Below are 18233 nucleotides of genomic sequence, written 5' to 3'. Positions count from 1 at the left end.
CGACTTTAAGCACGGCTTTTGGATTATCGTTTCGATTTTCCTTTTTCACATGTGTCCAGCCTGTGTTTCATTGCCTGAGCTGTGATTTCGACTGGGCCATTGATTTGTGTCTCTGCTTACCGACTTCTCCTGACGTCGATTTTGATCAGCTAATGAGCCCTGTAGTTGCTCACGATTTGGTTTGTTCTGGCGAAAGGGTTATGGCAGTGGCAGCGATGCATGGACTAATGGGTCAGTGGGACATATCCGCAGCGGCGCATGACTTTCTGGCACATAGCGTTCTCGAGAACCCACTGAGTTGTCCTCTGATGTTGCTAGAGGATTCGGTGCTGGAGGAGCACGTATGTTCTTTCCCATTACTTAATTGGATGGCTGAACTGTTTTCGGATGATGACAGTGATTTCATGTTGAAGGCTGTGGCTACCTATTTTGCCTATTCTATCCACCCATGAGTGGCTTTGGAGACTTTCACTATTATGGCACGTGACTTCTTAGTAATTCTGAATGGTGCCTTTTTTATTCCGAACATTGGACTTTGATATGTTCTGGGCCTATGATTTTATAAATGGCCTAAAGTTCAAGTTTTTTATATTTTTGGTGTGGCCACTATAGGCATTCATACATATTTTATATTAATGATTTTTATATACATTTACATACATTTAGCTTGGCTCAATATTGTTGAAGTCTGCTTTCATGTTTTGCATTTCTTGCAGTATTGGTTTAATTTTTTCCTTTTTTGACCGTTCTCGGATCATTGGTGGGGTGTCATATAGTTACTGCGTTTCAATATATTGTGTTAAGTTAGCATGAGTTTATTAAATGTTTAAACACCATATTTTCCTTAGGCTTCAGTTTGCGCAAGACACCTAATTGCTATTGTAGCTTTCAACCTAGACGAAAGATGTGATTTATTTGAGAATAATATGTTATTGCTCTGATATCAGTCGTGCTTGGTACACTTGGTACAAATGTCTGCACACTGAGAACTGCACCCTCTAAGAATAACCTAACACAAGGTTGCTGAAGGCCTGATCCTCGCACCACATTAGACATAACACAAATAATATTGCTGCCAACATTGGGCTCTAGTCGGGTTTAAGATAGAGTTACAGGGAATGAATCAACACACTTGATGCTTCGCATGCAGAGAGCTGGTAGCTGTTGATGTGATCTACTCCTACTGAGAATTAGAGGTATGGGCCCGCCCTGCTAGAACCCAAATGAGACCTTCTTAGATATAATATAATATTCTAAATAGGGTGCGCGAAATATAGGTGATACAGATTTCTATAGATTTTGCATTATAATATGCTATCACCGTTTGCTTATTATGGATTAGTGACTATGCTGCTAACTCTGATTTTTATAATATGTATGTTGATATTATACAAGATACTGCGTTTGAGAACTTTGCATTGAAAAATAAACATTTCAAACTTGCACGTGTGTTCTTTGCCTCCCAGTTTCGGTTTGAAATGATTATATAACGAAAGAGTGTTCATGTGTTCCACGATACCTGAGGTACCCTAAGTTCATGTTCTGGATTGTCTAAATCATTGGGAAGTAATTACTACAGATGAGACACTGTAGCTAGCTTGGTAAGGGGATTTCTGAAACAAAGGTGAGTTTCGGGTCACCCTAACTCACCCAGGTTCTAGATCTCTGTGCATAGTTCTGTGGGAGAACGGAAACCCTGCTACAATTTCCCTACCAGTTTTGACATTTCACTTCTAATACTGTTTACAACACCATCAGGTAGGCAGATATAAAGCGCTGGGAGGAGGATATGTGCACGAGTCATGGATCTTGCCTTTTAAATACCGCTTAGGGTATGGTCAAACTGAGGTTTTTCTTTTGCAGAACAGACTGTGAGAATACTTTAGGGCATACCTTAGTGTGTAGGGAAGTTTTACATCATATCACATTCACTGGGCCATGGAAAATTTATCCTGGCATCTGAAGGTTTCTCCAGCGGCTGTGATCCATCCGACTTTCAGATGACTCTCGAATGGGAGTTATTTGATGTAGAACGATCAAGGTTGCTGTGGCTTAAGACCGGGAATCGCTTATCTGGTGACTTTCTGCGGTCTTGACTTGTTGTTCCTGTTGGACCCGGCCTCGTGGCGTGGTCACCCCTGACCCCGGCAGCTCCCCAAGACCCTGAACCACCCGACCCTTCCCGCCATGACATACATCCCCGACACTAGGCTTCCCGTCCTCGTCCCCCATTTTCCTGGTAACCAAAGCCGGTGCCCATGTCCCTGCACCTAAGATGGCCGCCCCGGCCCCAGCCCGACCTCGGCCGACGGCGCCATCCCCAGCCAGGGGGTAGAGCGCTCCCTGTGAGCGAGAGGGGGAGGAGTAGCTTGGTCACACCTTCCACCTCCCCTCGAGAGATGAGTTTCGATCACCCATCCGGCCTCCCTGAGGGCTGGCTCCAGGCCTGCTGAGTGTCTGGGATCCCTCCAGACCCAACTTGAAAGGATGAAAGGAGCCGCCGAGGCGGAACCCCCAACAACCAGCCCCCAGGTGCTAAGACCTCCGCCTGCGAGGACTCCGGACATCAAAGGAAGGGAGTCCTATATCAAGGGTGGCTCTGGAACGATCAGGCAGTTGTATCCTGGACTACGTGAGCCCTGCTGACCTTGTCGCGGCTCCTTTTTTGCAACCGAAAAGACTACCGAGCCCTGCTGACTTCGTCGCGGCTCTCCTACAATTTGAAGAACTATCTGAGCCCTGCTGACGCTGTCGCGGCTCCTCTGCAACCGAGAAGATCACCGAGCCCTGCTGACGCTGTCGCGGCTCCTTTTCCACCGAATAAGACCACCGAGCCCTGCTGACGCTGTCACGGCTCCCCTGCTACCTGGAGAACTCTTGAGCCCTGCTGATCCGATCGCGGCTCTCCGAAACTGTAAGACTACGACCTCCTTGCTCGAGCCCTGCTGATTCGATCGCGGCTCGGAGACTATTCTGGTCCGGCTGGACCCAAGATCACCCCGTATCCCCCAGCTAGAGGATTGAGAGCTGTGCGCCGGATACTTTAACCTTTGAGACTGTCCCGCTCCCCTACCCCTACTAAGACTCTTTGAGCCCTTGCTTGCCTGTACTTGAGAAACTGCGGATCATAAAGATCCATTTTTACTTGAAGAGATAAAGAATACGTTCTCTTAACCTCCGGTGTGGTGTCTCTTTGTTGAGTGGTGCTAGTGCAGCGCGTACGATTCTAGATTCGGGATCCTCACCCTAAGGGTCTCCTGCCAGTGCTCGGCTATGTTCCTAGGAGAGGTGGGTCCCAGGGTGGTCAGGTGCAAAATCTGCCCTCCCCTGAGATCGCCCTTCTAACATTGGTGGCAAGCGACAGGATCCGAGTCCATAATCTAGAAATCGTACAGTAAGCGGCTGACGCACTACCGAACAAAGATGGCGGAAAAAAATACCAAGGGTTCCACTGAAACTGACGCAAGTACCACGTTCCTTCCGGAATGGTTAGAAGATTACACGCACAGAGTACTGAAAGAATTTTGCAAGGAACGAGGAATCGCTACCACAGGCCTGAATACGAAGGAAGATATGCAGAAAGCCCTACAAACTTGGGTCGAGTCCGAAGAGAACCCTCCCCCGTCAGGAGGAGGAACAGGACAGCCGACCGGACCCAAACTCAATCCGAGAGGGGGCAGCAGCACTACGGGACAGGGCAGCAACCCAGATGGGGACCTCTCCCCCGGAGAACATGCGGACAGAGAAAGAATCCGCAATCATGAACTTGAATTGGCAAAACTCAAAATTGAGTGTGAATTGAAGCTAGCAGAAAAGAGACTAGCGGTAGAGCAACTACGAGTAGAAGGAGAGTTGGAGGAAAAGAAGCTGCAATGGGAACATGAAGACAACAGACTCCAGCTGGAGCACGAGCGCGGCCTGAAGGAGCTCAAGCTCAAGGCCCGGAGCGAAGAAAACCGAACCTTGGGGAGCCGAGAAGCGGTTCCCCCGATAGAACCAAAAGTTCACATCCCCAAGGATGTGGTGAAAGAATACTATAAGAACGATGATATCCAGCAATGGTTTAAGGCCTACGACGTCGCCATGACCTCCCACCAAGTTCCGCAGAAGGATTGGGGAGCTGGGTTGTGGGGCCGATTCCTGAGCGAGCGGAGAGACACCCTGCTCGATCTACCATCCTCCATGCAGACTTCCTACAGCCACATGAAGGAGGCCCTCCTGACGAGATACGGCCTCACTCCAGAAATGTACCGCCAGCGGTTCCGGGACTGCAAAAAGATTCCTGGCACTACCTGGGTAGAGTACGTAAACTTTTGTAGCAGAGCATTTGAAGGGTGGGTCAAGGGCAGCAAAGTGACCACCATAAAAGAGCTAACTGACCTCATGCTATGGGAACATTTGTCCATGAATTGTTTTGTGGAGCTACGCCAGCATCTGCTCGACAGCAAGCTTGCAGACCCGAGGAATCTGGCCGTGGAGGCTGATCGCTGGGTGAACACCCGGGTCCCCCGGGGGCCCGTAGGAGACTACCCCAGGAACAATCAGGGATCTCCCCGCCAGAGGGGTGGGGGAACTAGACAGAGGGATTCCCAGTCAGGACCCCAGCGTAGTCCCCCCAGAGGCCAAACCCAGACCGTTCCAGCCCCCTCACCAGCCAATCCCGCTCCTCCGGGCAACCGTGGGCACCGGGTCACTATTTCCTGTTACCGATGCCAACAAACCGGGCATTACACCAGTGACCCCCTGTGTCCCATGGCCCCGCGATCCTCCACAACTGCTCCCCCAACCAGACAGGTAGCCAACGTAGCTCTAGGGGAGGAAATGGAGGACACCGAAGAGTGGGAACCCGCCGCCATGGCCCTAGTCTCCCTAGGAGACCGAGAGATGATCTCCGGGGCCCCCTTACCAGATAATACCAAGAAATACCGACAACTGGTGACGGTGAACGGCCACGGGGTGGAGGCTCTTTGCGACACCGGGGCAAGTATCACAGGTATCCTCAGTCACCTAGTCAGGGAGGACCAGATCATTCCAAATGTCCTATGCCCCGTATTGTCCGCTGACAACACTGAGAGTTTATGTAAGATGGCCCTAGTACCGTTCGAATGGGGGGGAGTGACAGGAGAGTTACGAGTCGCTGTCCGGGCCTCCCAACCTGTAGACTGTCTCCTGGGCAACGACCTGGAAAGTTCCCCGTGGAGATAGGTGGAACGCAAGACCCACCTGGGCATGATGGGCCTACCCGAGTGGGTGTGCGTCACCACCCGCTCCATGTCCGCCCGACTACCCCCTCGGGGCTGTCGACGCCGAGCCTCCCAACCACCTCCCTGTAGAAGAAGATAGGGACGACCGAACTGAGCCCACCGGCCTCTCCCCAGGATCTTGCATCCCGAGGCCGCACAGCTCCCTGAGTTGGATGATCTGCCCGAGTTGGCGCAGTGGCGTCACGAGGGGGGCCTCTCCCGAGAGGAGTTCTGCCGGGAGCAAGCCACTTGCCCTTCCCTGGTCGGACCCCGGCGACATGCCGCAGCCCAAGCTGCGGGCGACCGCACTGGAACTCATTCCGTATACTGGGAGAATGGCCTCCTGTACAGTGAGCAGAAGTCTGCGGAGCTAGGTTCGGCCCGGGTGCTGGTGGTACCCCTACGCTTCCGAGACTTTCTCCTGGGTCTGGCCCACGATGTACCCCTGGCGGGACACATGGGCCAGGATAAGACCTACGATCGCCTAGTCACACACTTTTATTGGCCCAAAATGCGAACAAATGTAGAGACCCACTACAAGTCCTGTCCCATGTGCCAGGCTAGTGGAAAGAGTGGCGGCGCGCGCAAGGCTCCCCTCTAACCCTTCCCAGTCGTCAGTACCCCCTTTCAACGCGTCGGAATCGATATAATAGGGCCCCTAGACCCTAGAACCTCCCAAGGTCACTGATTCATCTTAGTCCTGGTGGATCACGCCACCCGGTACCCCAAAGCCATTCCCCTCTGCACCGTAACGGCCCCTGTGGTGGACCGGGCGCTAATGGGAATTTTCTCCCGAGGTCGTGAGTGACCGCGGCACAAACTTCATCTCAAAGTATATGATGTCCCTGTGGCAACAATGTGGAGTGTCCTACAAATTCACCACCCCATATCATCCCTAAGGCAATGGCCTAGTGGAACAGTTTAACCGGACACTAAAGGGGATGATCATGGGCCTTGAAGAACCCCTCCGGCGCAAATGGGACGTCCTCCTTCCCTGCCTCTTGTTCGCGTACCGAGAGGTCCCCCAGAAGTCCCTGGGGTTCAGCCCATTTGAGCTGCTGTACGGGCATCCCGTCCGGGAGCCCCTTAGCCTGGTCAAGGAGGGGTGGGAAACGGCCCCCGGGAACCTCCCCCCGATGTGTTCCTCTACATTCTCACCCTCCAAAATCAGACACGGAAATTCCGAGAGTTGGCCGAAGCCAACCTTGAAGCAAGTCAGGAGGAAATGAAGCGCTGGTACGACCAGAATGCCACTATGGTCGAGTTTCAACCGGGCCAGCAGGTCTGGGTGATGTTCCCGGTGAAACCCTGCGCCCTCCAAGACAAATGAACTGGCCACTTTAAGGTTGTGGAGAGGAAGAACCAAGTGACCTACTTGAACCCCCTTCGGGTCCTCCACGTGAACCGCCTCAAGCCTCACTTCGTGCGGACTGAGTTGAGCTTGCTCTTGGCCACCGACGACGGAGCAGAAGAGGAAACGGAGCCTCTGCCTGACCTCCTGTGTGCCAAAGAGAAAGATGGCTCCGTAGACAGAGTGAACCTCTCTTCCTCCCTCACTCCTCAGCAGCGTGAGGACTGCCGCCAGCTCTTGGGGCAGTTCTCGCATTTGTTCTCGTTAGTCCCCAGAATCACCGACTGGTGTGTACACGACGTGGACACCGGAGACAGCTCGCCGGTGCGACACTGAGCCTACCGAGTGCCTGACCGAGTCCGGACCAGCATCCAGGCCGAAGTCTCGAAAATACTCACCCTAGGAGTGGTCGAGCCCTCCAACAGTCCCTGGGCCAGCCCAGTGGTGCTGGTCCCGAAAGCCGCGGCTCCTGGAGCTGTCCCCAAACTTCGGTTCTGCGTGGACTACCGGGGGCTCAACGCAGTCACCCAAGCAGACGCCCACCCTATTCCCCGTGCGGACGAGCTCATTGACCGCCTGGGGTCGGCTCGCTACCTGAGTACCTTCGACCTGACCTGCGGCTACTGGCAAATTGCGCTCACAGAGGGAGCCAAGGAGCGGTCCGCCTTCTCCACCCCAGACGGGCACTATCGCTTCCGACTGGTGCCGTTCGGGATGAAAAACACCCCGGCCATCTTTCAGAGACTGGTGAACCGAGTCCTGGCCGGGCTGGAAGAGTTCAGCGCCGCATATCTGGACGATATTGCGGTGTTCAGTTCCCAATGGGGTGACCACATCCGGCATCTCCGGAGGGTGTTGCTTGCCCTGTGCCAGGCAGGCTTGATGGTGAAAGCCAGCAAGTGCCAGATTGGGCAGGGGTCAGTGACCTACCTAGGCCACCAGGTCGGAAGCGGACAGGTTGCCCCTCTCCAACCGAAGATCGATGCCATCTTGGCCTGGGAACCACCCACCACCCAAACCGAGGTTCGAGCCTTCCTGGGCCTCACCGGCTACTACCGGAGGTTCATAAAGAATTACGGCAGCATAGTGGGTCCCCTCACAGAATTAACATCCAAAAGGCAGCCCAAGCGCGTGCACTGGACGCCCTCCTGCCAAAAGGCGTTCGACGCCTTGAAGACCGCAATGTGTACTGCCCCCATACTCCAAGCCCCGGACCACTCCAAAGAGTTTGTGGTCCAGACCGACGCCTCCGAACATGGCATTGGGCCGTAGTATCCCAGCTCAATTAGGAAGGCATAGATCAGCCCATAGCATTCATCAGCAGAAGGCTACTTCTCCGAGAACAGAGATGGAGCACCATCGAACGAGAAGCGTTCGCAGTAGTCTGGGCCCTCAAGAAACTCCGACCCTACCTATTCGGAACCCACTTCCGAGTGCAGACATATCATCGACCCTTATGGTGGCTCATGCAGATGAGAGGGGAGAACCCCAAACTGCTGCGATGGTCAGTCTCCCTCCAGGGGATGGACTTCACAGTAGAGCACCGCCCTGGGACCGACCACGTCAACGCTGACGGCCTCTCCAGGTTCTTCAGCCTCAGCGAGGAGAATCCCCAGAGGATGGGTAGTTCTCCCTGACTTTCAGCTGGGGGGATGCGTGTTGGACCCGGCCTCGTGGCGTGGTCGCCCCTGACCCCGGCAGCTCCCCAAGACCCTGAACCACCCGACCCTTCCCGACATGACATACATCCCCGACACTAGGCTTCCCGTCCTCGTCCCCCATTTTCCTGGTAACCAAAGCCGAGGCCCATGTCCCTGCACCTAAGATGGCCGCCCCGGCCCTAGCCTGACCTCCGCCGACGGTGCCATCCCCAGCCAGGGGGTAGAGCGCTCCCTGTGAGCGAGAGGGGGAGGAGTAGCTTGGTCACACTTTCCACCTCCCCTCGAGAGATGAGTTTCGATCACCCATCCGGCCTCCCTGAGGGCTGGCTCCAGGTCTGCTGAGTGTCTGGGATCCCTCCAGACCCAACTTGAAAGGATGAAAGGAGCCGCCGAGGCGGAACCCCCAACAACCAGCCCCCAGGTGCTAAGACCTCCGCCTGCGAGGACTCCGGACATCAAAGAAAGGGGGTCCTATATCAAGGGTGGCTCTGGAACGATCAGGCAGTTGTATCCTGGACTACGTGAGCCCTGCTGACCTTGTCGCGGCTCCTTTTTGCAACCGAAGAGACTACCGAGCCCTGCTGACTTCGTCGTGGCTCTCCTACAATCTGAAGAACTATCTGAGCCCTGCTGACGCTGTCGCGGCTCCTTTGCAACTGAGAAGATCACCGAGCCCTGCTGCCGCTGTCGCGGCTCCTTTTCCACTGAAGAAGACCACCGAGCCCTGCTGACGCTGTCGTGGCTCCCCTGCTACCTGGAGAACTGTTGAGCCCTGCTGATCCTATTGTGGCTCTCGGAAACCGTAAGACTACGACCTCCTTGCTCGAGCCCTGCTGATTCGATCGCGGCTCAGAGACTATTCTGGTCCGGCTGGACCCAAGATCACCCCGTATCCCCCAGCTAGAGGATTGAGAGCTGTGCGCCGGATACTTTAACCTTTGAGACTGTCCCGCTCCCCTACCCCTACCAAGACTCTTTGAGCCCTTGCTTGCCTGTACTTGAGAAACTGCGGATCATAAAGATCCATTTTTACTTGAAGAGATAAAGAATACGTTCTCTTAACCTCCGGTGTGGTGTCTCTTTGTTGAGTGGTGCTAGTGCAGCGCGTACGATTCTAGATTCGGGATTCTCACCCTGAGGGTCTCCCGCCAGTGCTCGGCTGTGTTCCTAGGAGAGGTGGGTCCCATGGTGGTCAGGTGCAAAATCTGCCCTCCCCTGAGATCTTCCCAAGTAATGTTTCCACCTACCTGGGTAGTTAGGGAGTCAACACTTGGCCTTAAATAAAGCTTTCGAATGTGCACTTTGATGTTTTGAGCAGACTGAAAACCTTATTGTTATGGAAGGATGTGCCCTTAGCACCTGCAAAGGCGACGTTTTATCTTCATGTTGCATGGTGTTTCTACTGAGATACAGTGGCTACTCTGCACTAATTTCCCATTACATTTTGGGGAACTTGTGTACTTAATTTTTAACATGTCTAATTCTGTGGGAGTGGCTCTCTTTTTCAAGACAATTACTCTGGGCTAGTTAGTTCCTTCCAGACTGTCTTCAAAGTTATTCCATCATTCATACCCTCTGTGCTTGGAAACGTTTTTGGAGGTCTTCCGCGGATTCTGTTCTTGATTTTTGGGACTGTGCTTTTATTTTTTCTGCTCCGCAATGGATGTCCCATCACAAGGCCAAATGGAACTGGCACTTATACATGTGCTCCTGTGTCGTGAACGCATGAAACTCTGCTTTGGCACACTCTTGCTTCAGCAACTAAATAAACACTGGTTTTTGTACTTTCAGACTGAGTGGCTACCCTGCATGCAGCCTTTATTTCCCTGTCTTCTGTGCACTTTTGAGTGTGCCCTGGACATATGACTAGAAATGTAACTGGTTTATTTTCCGGAGGCTGTACTACTGTTGAGCCCGTTAAAGCCCAATTGTACTGTTGGCCCTTGCAATTGCTGTTGCTTCTGAACCCATTCTACAAGCCCTCCTGGGATGCTTCTGCTTCTAGCAATCTGGATCTTGGCTCGGCTTCTGCGTATCCCACGCTGGCTGTTCCTCCTGTGGCGGCTGCTGAGGGGGGTGGATGGGAACATGTTTGCTCTATGGATTTCATCTGATGGGGGCCTCTGGGATAATCATCTGCAGTTGCTGGGAACAGTAATGTTTCATCTACATCTCGGAACACATAAACAATCTGGCAGTTTCAAGTTGTGGGACTTTTTTAATTTGGTTTTCTTTTAAATGCAAAATGTTTTGTTTTTAGTTTTAATATAACTTATATTTTTAAAATTTTTGTGGCTTTCACTATGCTCATTACTATTAAAGAATCGTGATGCTTTTTTAGATTTTAGTGGGTTTTTATACCTATTGACCTTTATATTTAACATTTGTCTGGGGATAGCTTTTATCGACTCACGTCCAAGGGGTGGGTGTCATATGGTCAGGATAGGCCTGGTAAGAAACACCACCATTACATGCTCATGTTTCTTAAGTTGCTTTCTTTTTTAAACACAGTGACTTTGACATATATTTGCACGCCCAGGATAACATTCTCTGAATCTGCATTGCTTACAATTCCACTTCATAGGCACACTATCATGACACCTTGAACATTCAGTATTCGGGATAATGTTCACTGCGCAAATGGCATTTTTGGTATTGTCTGGTAGGCAACGAAGCTATCAAAGTAGAATGAACAATTGTTTCCTGACTGGGGTTTTGACATGGCCACATGGTTGCTGTTTATTATATATACAGAACCACTTCCTTGTTTAGGGCAGAGGAGCACTCAGCTGACACTGTGAGTTCACTGCATGTCGGGATTCCAGCTCAGCGGTTTCCTGTTTACCAACACGAAGGATGTTCACCTCCACTCCAAGGCTGACAGCCTGATGACACTTCCCCGTAGGTAATGGGGAAAGGAAGGAAGCGTGGCAGATTCCCTACCCTAGGCAAGATTAGGTTAGGGACCGCTAGGTTGGAGTACACTATACACATCATTTATATGCCAGCATATATTCTCTGCTTTAGCAGAATGGTGGAATTGTTCATCTTTTTCATTATTCTCATAATGCTAATTACACTACTCTTTTTCATTCTACTGATTATCACAGTGTTTCAATATATATTAAAACGCCTTGCTGAGTATTTCTTTGAGTATAGTCCAATTGAAAAGGTTCTAGATCTGTCACCATGATTTTCCTTGGTGAGTCAAGATTGTCATGTTCTAGCTTGCACACACATTTGTTACCCTGTTAGGTTAGTGGTGCAGATGGTGCACAGTCGACTAGCAGGACTATAAGATAAGAGATAAGGAGGGTGTGCACAAAATCAGTACGGCCCAATCCTGACATTTATGTTGTCCAACAAATGTACAGTTTTACCGGAAAGGTACAAGCCGTACAACAACACCCTCCACTACATGAGTCTCACCATCAGGAGGAAAGCAGAGAAATCCAGACATGATCCCCCCCACCAATGGGGTCCTCCCCCTCAAATATTGTTGTTCACAGAGTCAGGGTACAGACTGAAGCGCATGCAGGAACACCTGTGAGCCCGATGGCAGTTTACAGAGCTCCCTGTTAATGTTGCCATGGCCTCTGGGGCCACCAGGCAGTCACAGAGCCCACCACCATCTGAATTCCACCAGCGAGAGGAGATCCACAGCCGCAAGATTGTAGTCTTGCCTCTGTCTGTAACTCCTCCACCATTAATTGCCGGTCCAAGGTGCAGGAGCCGGCTTACACTAGTAGACCCACAGGCCCATTGGCAGTCTGTGCTTGTCCCCAATGCAGTCTGTGTGGGATCAAGCCATGGCAAACTGTTTCTGCTGCTGGGGATGGACTCCAGTCAGATGCAACAGACATTAGTGGCAGGTCTCTGGGATGGGGCCGGCTCCGTGTTAAAGACTGTGTCAGCCATTACTTACCTTCAGTAAAGTTTTTTTTGGTAAATGCATTATCTTATTGCAGATTTCTATCACCCTCCCTCCTTCACAATGTGCAGATGGTGTGATTAATAAGCTCCTAAGGCATGCAGGCATATTATGTGTTGTATTCTAAGCACCTCTCCGCATGCCAGTATGAGGAGATAAAGAAATTTGAGGAACTGAACTGAGTATGCCTGCTAGCGCCAGATTTATGCTAGTGAAATCACTTCCAGAAGTGGGTCTGCATGGGCTACATAGCTGGACTGCATATTCATTCCTGGGAATAAATATTTTCCAGACCAGGCGGAAGCCTGGAAGAAGTATTCAAAGTTGAGGAATCTGTAAGAAGAATATGTCTTCACCAGAAATATTGTTACTGAAGGAACAGTTTGCTGTACATTTATGGATTTATTTTTAGGGGTTACAAATCATCTTTGGCGCCTGCAACATGCCACCTTGTAAAGGTAAAAGTCTTTAAATATAATTTGAATAAAAATTTTATGTTATCAAATATATTTTCATACGCTTGCAGGTAATGCCACCGAAAGTTGCAGTGTTCCAATCAAGTCATCTGCGAACTACAGCATTACCTGCTCCACCGTGGAGAAGCTGTGATTTTGATGCAAAGTGTTGGATTCCAGAAATGGATCCCTCATTCCATCCTGTTCTATCATTGCCCTCAGGTGAGCCCTCAAGTTCACAATTGTCATCAAAATGGCATGATTTTTTAATGCAAATATCAGTATCAGGTTTTTGAAAGTGATACATACTGTCTGTCATATCAACTATATCAGAATGCTTTGATTTGAAGAAACCGATAAATGTGATAGCCAATCAAACTGATTAGCTGTTGGAGTTCTTAAGTAGGTTGTGGAATGTTGTGCGGATAGAGGGAATCAACGTCTGCTATCTTGAGTAGTAAGTCTTGTATAAAGTAGAGCAACAAGAAAGTCTCAATCTGAAGTATGTACTATAACATGTACACTTATGGTATTCTAAACCAGTGGTGATAGTTGATGTTCTATCATAGCTTTATTTGCATATTAGAACTTTGGGCTTTGGTTAAGAATTGTCGGTAAGTAAAATGGGGTCTTAATGTGAAAACTTCTGCTTCCCTGTGTCTTTAATCGTTAGGGAATTAGGTTGTGCCCATATCAAGTGGTGAAAGAGGCTGGGTAAAGTGAAATACAAATATAAACCAAGTGCCTCTCCCGGTAACTTAAGTAATTATTCAGAAAGTCACAGATTGCCAACTTTTTTCCCTGTGTATAAAAAATATAGAACTGAGCACATACAGCCAACATTGTTATAATCTTATGTGTCATAAAAAAAGATGCACCAAAAGTTTCCCACATCAAGCAGTGCCAGTATGTGCTCTACCAAAATGAATAAGGGTGAGTACATTTCTCCAAAAAGTTGTGATGATACAGAGAAGCAAAATAACAAAACTGATTAAAACACTCTCCAAATGTTTTCAAACAGTCACCCTTCCAAAATATTGAGGCCCTCATTCACAATATATTTCCATAGGGCAGCGCGCAAGCCTTCATGCTGCACTGCCCTACGGTAAAAAAACTGCCAGGAATGAGCTGCATCTATCCAATATGGTACATTATTGTCCTCTTTCCTCACTCTGATGCTAATAAGTTGGCTGCCATGAGCCGAAAAATTCACCCGTACACCATGGTGTAAGGATGTCTGCGTTGTAGGAATGATTGGTTTTGTGCAGAAAGAGACACCTTCCTGCACAAAAATATTCAATGCTCAAATAGAGAAAGAGGAAAAAACAAGGAGAAATAATGGTATGTCTTCTTGTTGTGCCTCCCCTATGACACCCCTGGAGAGACATAGGCTTTTTGATGCATTCGCAGGTTTACAGTTTGTTGTAAATCTGGGAGTGTGTCAAATGTCATGGGTATTACGTGGGAACACCCACGTAATGCCCATGGCACGCCTCCCCATCGTAGTGTGAGGCAATGCAGAGACTTACGCTGCCTTGCCTCACTCCATATCTACATGGCCATGAAAAGTGATGCAGGTTGGCTTTACGTGCCTTGTAGATATGGCAAAGTCCTGTGCGCCACCAGAACATCACAAAAGTGATGTTCTGGCGAAGCACAGGGCTTGTAAAGGAGCCATTAAATTCATCATTGTGGGATTTATTTCAGCCATGTGGGACGATTATAATTGATCTCCCACTCAGATTACATATGGGCAAGGTGTGGACTGTAGTGTAGTTCCTATTTTCCCTATAGGCCCTGCGCATTGGAATAACATAAACTGCAGTGTAGACGTAGGAGTGCGGTCTTCTAGGTCTCTACTGACTATGTTAGACTTAATTGGGTTTGTACCAGCTAGCTCAGAGGTCACTGGAAACTTTCTTGACTGAATAGGAAGTGATCAGCTTCCCTGGCTCAGACAAGAAGGGATTCAGTTTTCCAACAACCGCATTAACATGACAACTTTGCTCCTCAGAATAAGAGTCAATCTCTAGAGTTGTGTGAAACAATAGACAGCTATTTCACTCAGTCAGTTGTGCAGATTACTTTCACCAGTATGCAGAGAATAGAGAGACGGGCGTTTTCAATAAAAGGTATTATTTATTGAACAGTCTTTCTTCTCATGCAAGAGAAATGAATTGCCACAATTGCAAGACTTGTTATTATAAAAAGTGCGTACAGTAAAAGGAGTATTGCGAAATAATACTGTAAAAGCATTGATATGGTTTCTTAGCCATACGATAGTTAAAATGAATAAAATATATACATTCATATATACATTTGGCTAACGTCCTCAACTGGTGCTTCTAACTACGCCTACCCCGGTGTACCTGACCTAAGACTAATACTTGGGAGCGAGTAAGTAAGTAGCAGTTTAAGTTAAGTTGGTTTTGCCAAGGGTTTGCTTCAAGAATTCTCTCTAAGGGTTTAGTCAACACCGTACCTCTGGAATAGAATGTTGGAGGTCTGGTATCTCCTCTCAGGACTCGATATTTCAGTTACCTGCGAGGGTAGGCTGGAAACGCCGGAACTGGATTTTCTCGGCAGGAGAAAAGACAGCGTCTTTCTCAGCGCGTCAAGGAGGAGGAGGGGCAGCGTCCGTGGGCTTCTCGCATCTGCTGGGCTCTGCAAGGGACAGCTGTTCTGCTCCTGTATTCACCACCACCATCGCGCTTGCTTAAGGCAACGTTGGTAGTATTTATACCTGAAAGGTGCTTTGTTTGACGTAAGTTTTTGGACATAAGTCGTCAATAAAGATGTCACTAAGAACTGGTCGTTCTTACAGTGCTCGTTAGAGTTCTATTACTAATCAAAACAAAGCAAGCGTAGCTTTCCCAGGTTGCTGGGGGTTTTATCTGTTGAAAGAAATCGGAGTGTTATCTAGGAATCTAAGGAAGTGGCTTCTGCTGTGTCATGTACTGTAATGAGCTGCAGAGACGAGTTACTGAAATATGGCTCTGATCGTTTATGCCATTATAGGGATATGTATTGATTATAGCCGTATAGGGGCATAAGGTCACAATATTGATCGGGGTCCTAGATAAAACACAACACCCACTCCACGAATTTATGTCCATCAAATTACTAAAAATTAAAGCAATAAGATGTGCGTGTATTCCTACCCACCCCAAAATACATATTGCATTTGAAATGGCGTATTTGAAATACATGAAAATATAGGTACTTGAATTTCTCATAGAATGTTTTTGAACTACTTTTAGGTGGAGTAGCACAATGTTCCCATTGGTTATGTTTAAAAACATTTCTAGGTTGTGCAGATTTATGTAAGTAGTGGTCTGCGTAATGTGAAAAGCAGTACATCTGTTCATAATTAGACGAACCTTGTAAATAATCATAGGGCATATTACCAAGCAATAGCAATAATTATCGCTATTGCTTGGTTAGAGTCAAAAATTTACCGCTAAGCTGCGGCGATTTTTATCGCAGATAAACCTTGGTATTACCAAGGTTTATCGCAAATGCGATAAAAATCGGCCGCAATGCATGAATATCGCTGAAAAGTCCGCGATATTCATGCATTACCGAGCTAATGCTCTTAGCCATGTTATCCACCTCCCATTGGATAACATGGCTAAGAACTGCTCAGGGCAGGTGTTTCTTTTGGAGATAATTGCGCTTAGCGCGAATATCTCCAAAAGTTGGTAATAGGGGATAGCGATGTTAGCGACTGTTTCCAGTCGCTAACATCTTGGCACACCCAATTTGCATGTCATTAGTGATAAATATCACTGACATGCAAAGTGGGGCCCAAGATGATCGCTATCTCCTACTAGCTGTCGCTAACTGGTGTTAGCAACAGCTAGGTAATAGAGAGATAATTTTATCTCCGCTTTCTTGGCTTTTAAAGCCAAAAAAGCGGAGATAAACCCCCTTGATAATATGCCCCCATGTTCTGTAAATTTTGCTGACAACACTAAATCAGACATCATATTATTTATACTTTCAAAATCCCAATCATCAGAGAATGTACTTGGTTTTACAAAGTCACTTAATGAAACCTTGAACTGGTGAGGATATTTCAAGATCTCGACCGGGCCGTATACTTCATAGTCAGTCTTGTACCACACTACCCCGCCGTGTATTGGAATGGCTGTGACATTTACTGATGATAGTCCTCTTTTCTTGACGTGAGATGATTTGTGTGGTTTCAGAACTAAGTTGATGTTCTGACTTGCTGTGTCCATTGAACTGTAATAAACTTTCCTAAAATTAAAACCAAAATTAGGCATAGTAGGAGTATAAGTACCCCTGATACAATCCAATGCTCAAACAAAGGTGCATTCAGAAATGTTTCCTTGAGTTGATGAAAGAGTTCTGTTGCCTTTTCTTTAAAAGTCTTTGTTTCTGGCGTCACTTCAGGGTTGTTTTGATCTTCAGAAAAGTTATCGAAGTTGATGAAGTAACCAGAGGCAGTTCTGTCAATTGTTGGTATTGTTTTCTCCATTTGTCTTTCATTAGCACATTCTGATGCCACATCATTGTAGACTGGAGTTTCATGACGAACTGTTTCAATCTGTGTTTCAAGAGGCACGAGTTCCATGGCATTATTGCATAGTCCCTCTCTGTGCACTGCAGGTTTATCAAATGTGATTAATCTTTCAGTTTGAACATCTTGGATTGTTGCAAATTTGGGTATTCTGTTATTTCTTGGTAGTCCACTTGGCCTACTGTTGATTATAGGCCACTTGATTGTGGTTTTACCAGGTCGATTGATACAACTCTGTTCTCCTTTTTAACAGCAAGGGGCGGTAGTACTACTGATCTTGTTCCGTTGATTGCTAAGACAGGTACTGCTTTTCTGTAAGAAGGCCCAAATTCCTTCTTCACCGCTATTTTCTTCCTGACCAGATCCCCAATTTCTGGAATCCAGACAGGTCTTGCTGGGACTGGTGGTGTATCTTCAGTGGTAGTTGGCTGTTGCTTTATTTTTATGTTGCTTAAGGATTTTCTTGTTTCATTCAAGTCCTGTAAAACAGCCAAACGATCTTTGATGTCAAAGTCTTTATTCTTATCTTTTACCACTGAAGCCTGACTATCAAGATCCTGAACATGCATTCTAGTTCTGAACAATAGTTCGTACGGGCTGAAACCTTTTAGAGAATTTCTTGGCAAATTATTTAGACTACGTTGGACACTTATTAAATGTTTGACCCACCCATCACCCGAACCTAATACCTTCGCCGTTATAGATTGCTTTATGTCTCGGTTTTTTCTTTCCACTACACTGTTCCCCTCAGGGTGAAATGGACAAGAGAATCGCAACCCAATGCCCATACTGGTCATAGCCTCCTTCTAAGCTCGAAAGCTGAAAGCAGGACCCTGGTCAGAATGAAACATGGCAATTGCGTATGTGCCGATAAAGACTCGCAGATCTTTTATAACAGTTTTGGCGTCAGCCGAGCGCTGGGGCCACATTTTTATAGTGAATGTAGTCTTAAACAATTAATAGGACGCTGGATTGCATATAGACAGCATTATGCTACCTATATACTAGGCCATGGCATTACTCCGCTTGACTCGCTGCTGCGATCT

General features: G+C 48.1%; 1 protein-coding gene across 1 annotated transcript in view; it reads left to right on the top strand.

Annotated features, from left to right (window-relative positions):
- KANSL1L (KAT8 regulatory NSL complex subunit 1 like) overlaps positions 1–18233 on the top strand; it is a 2604205-nt gene that overhangs the window by 1066932 nt on the left and 1519040 nt on the right. Inside the window, exon 6 of the mRNA XM_086954111.1 lies at positions 12713–12863. Within this exon, the coding sequence (XP_086810237.1) occupies positions 12713–12863 (151 nt within the window). The remainder of the gene's footprint in view (positions 1–12712; positions 12864–18233) is intronic.

This window comes from Lissotriton vulgaris, chromosome 2_1 (assembly GCF_964263255.1).
Source record: "Lissotriton vulgaris chromosome 2_1, aLisVul1.2, whole genome shotgun sequence".
Classification (NCBI taxonomy): Eukaryota; Metazoa; Chordata; class Amphibia; order Caudata; family Salamandridae; genus Lissotriton; species Lissotriton vulgaris.
Note: the sequence above shows the minus strand (reverse complement) of the source record. Positions and strands in the feature narration are given on the sequence as shown.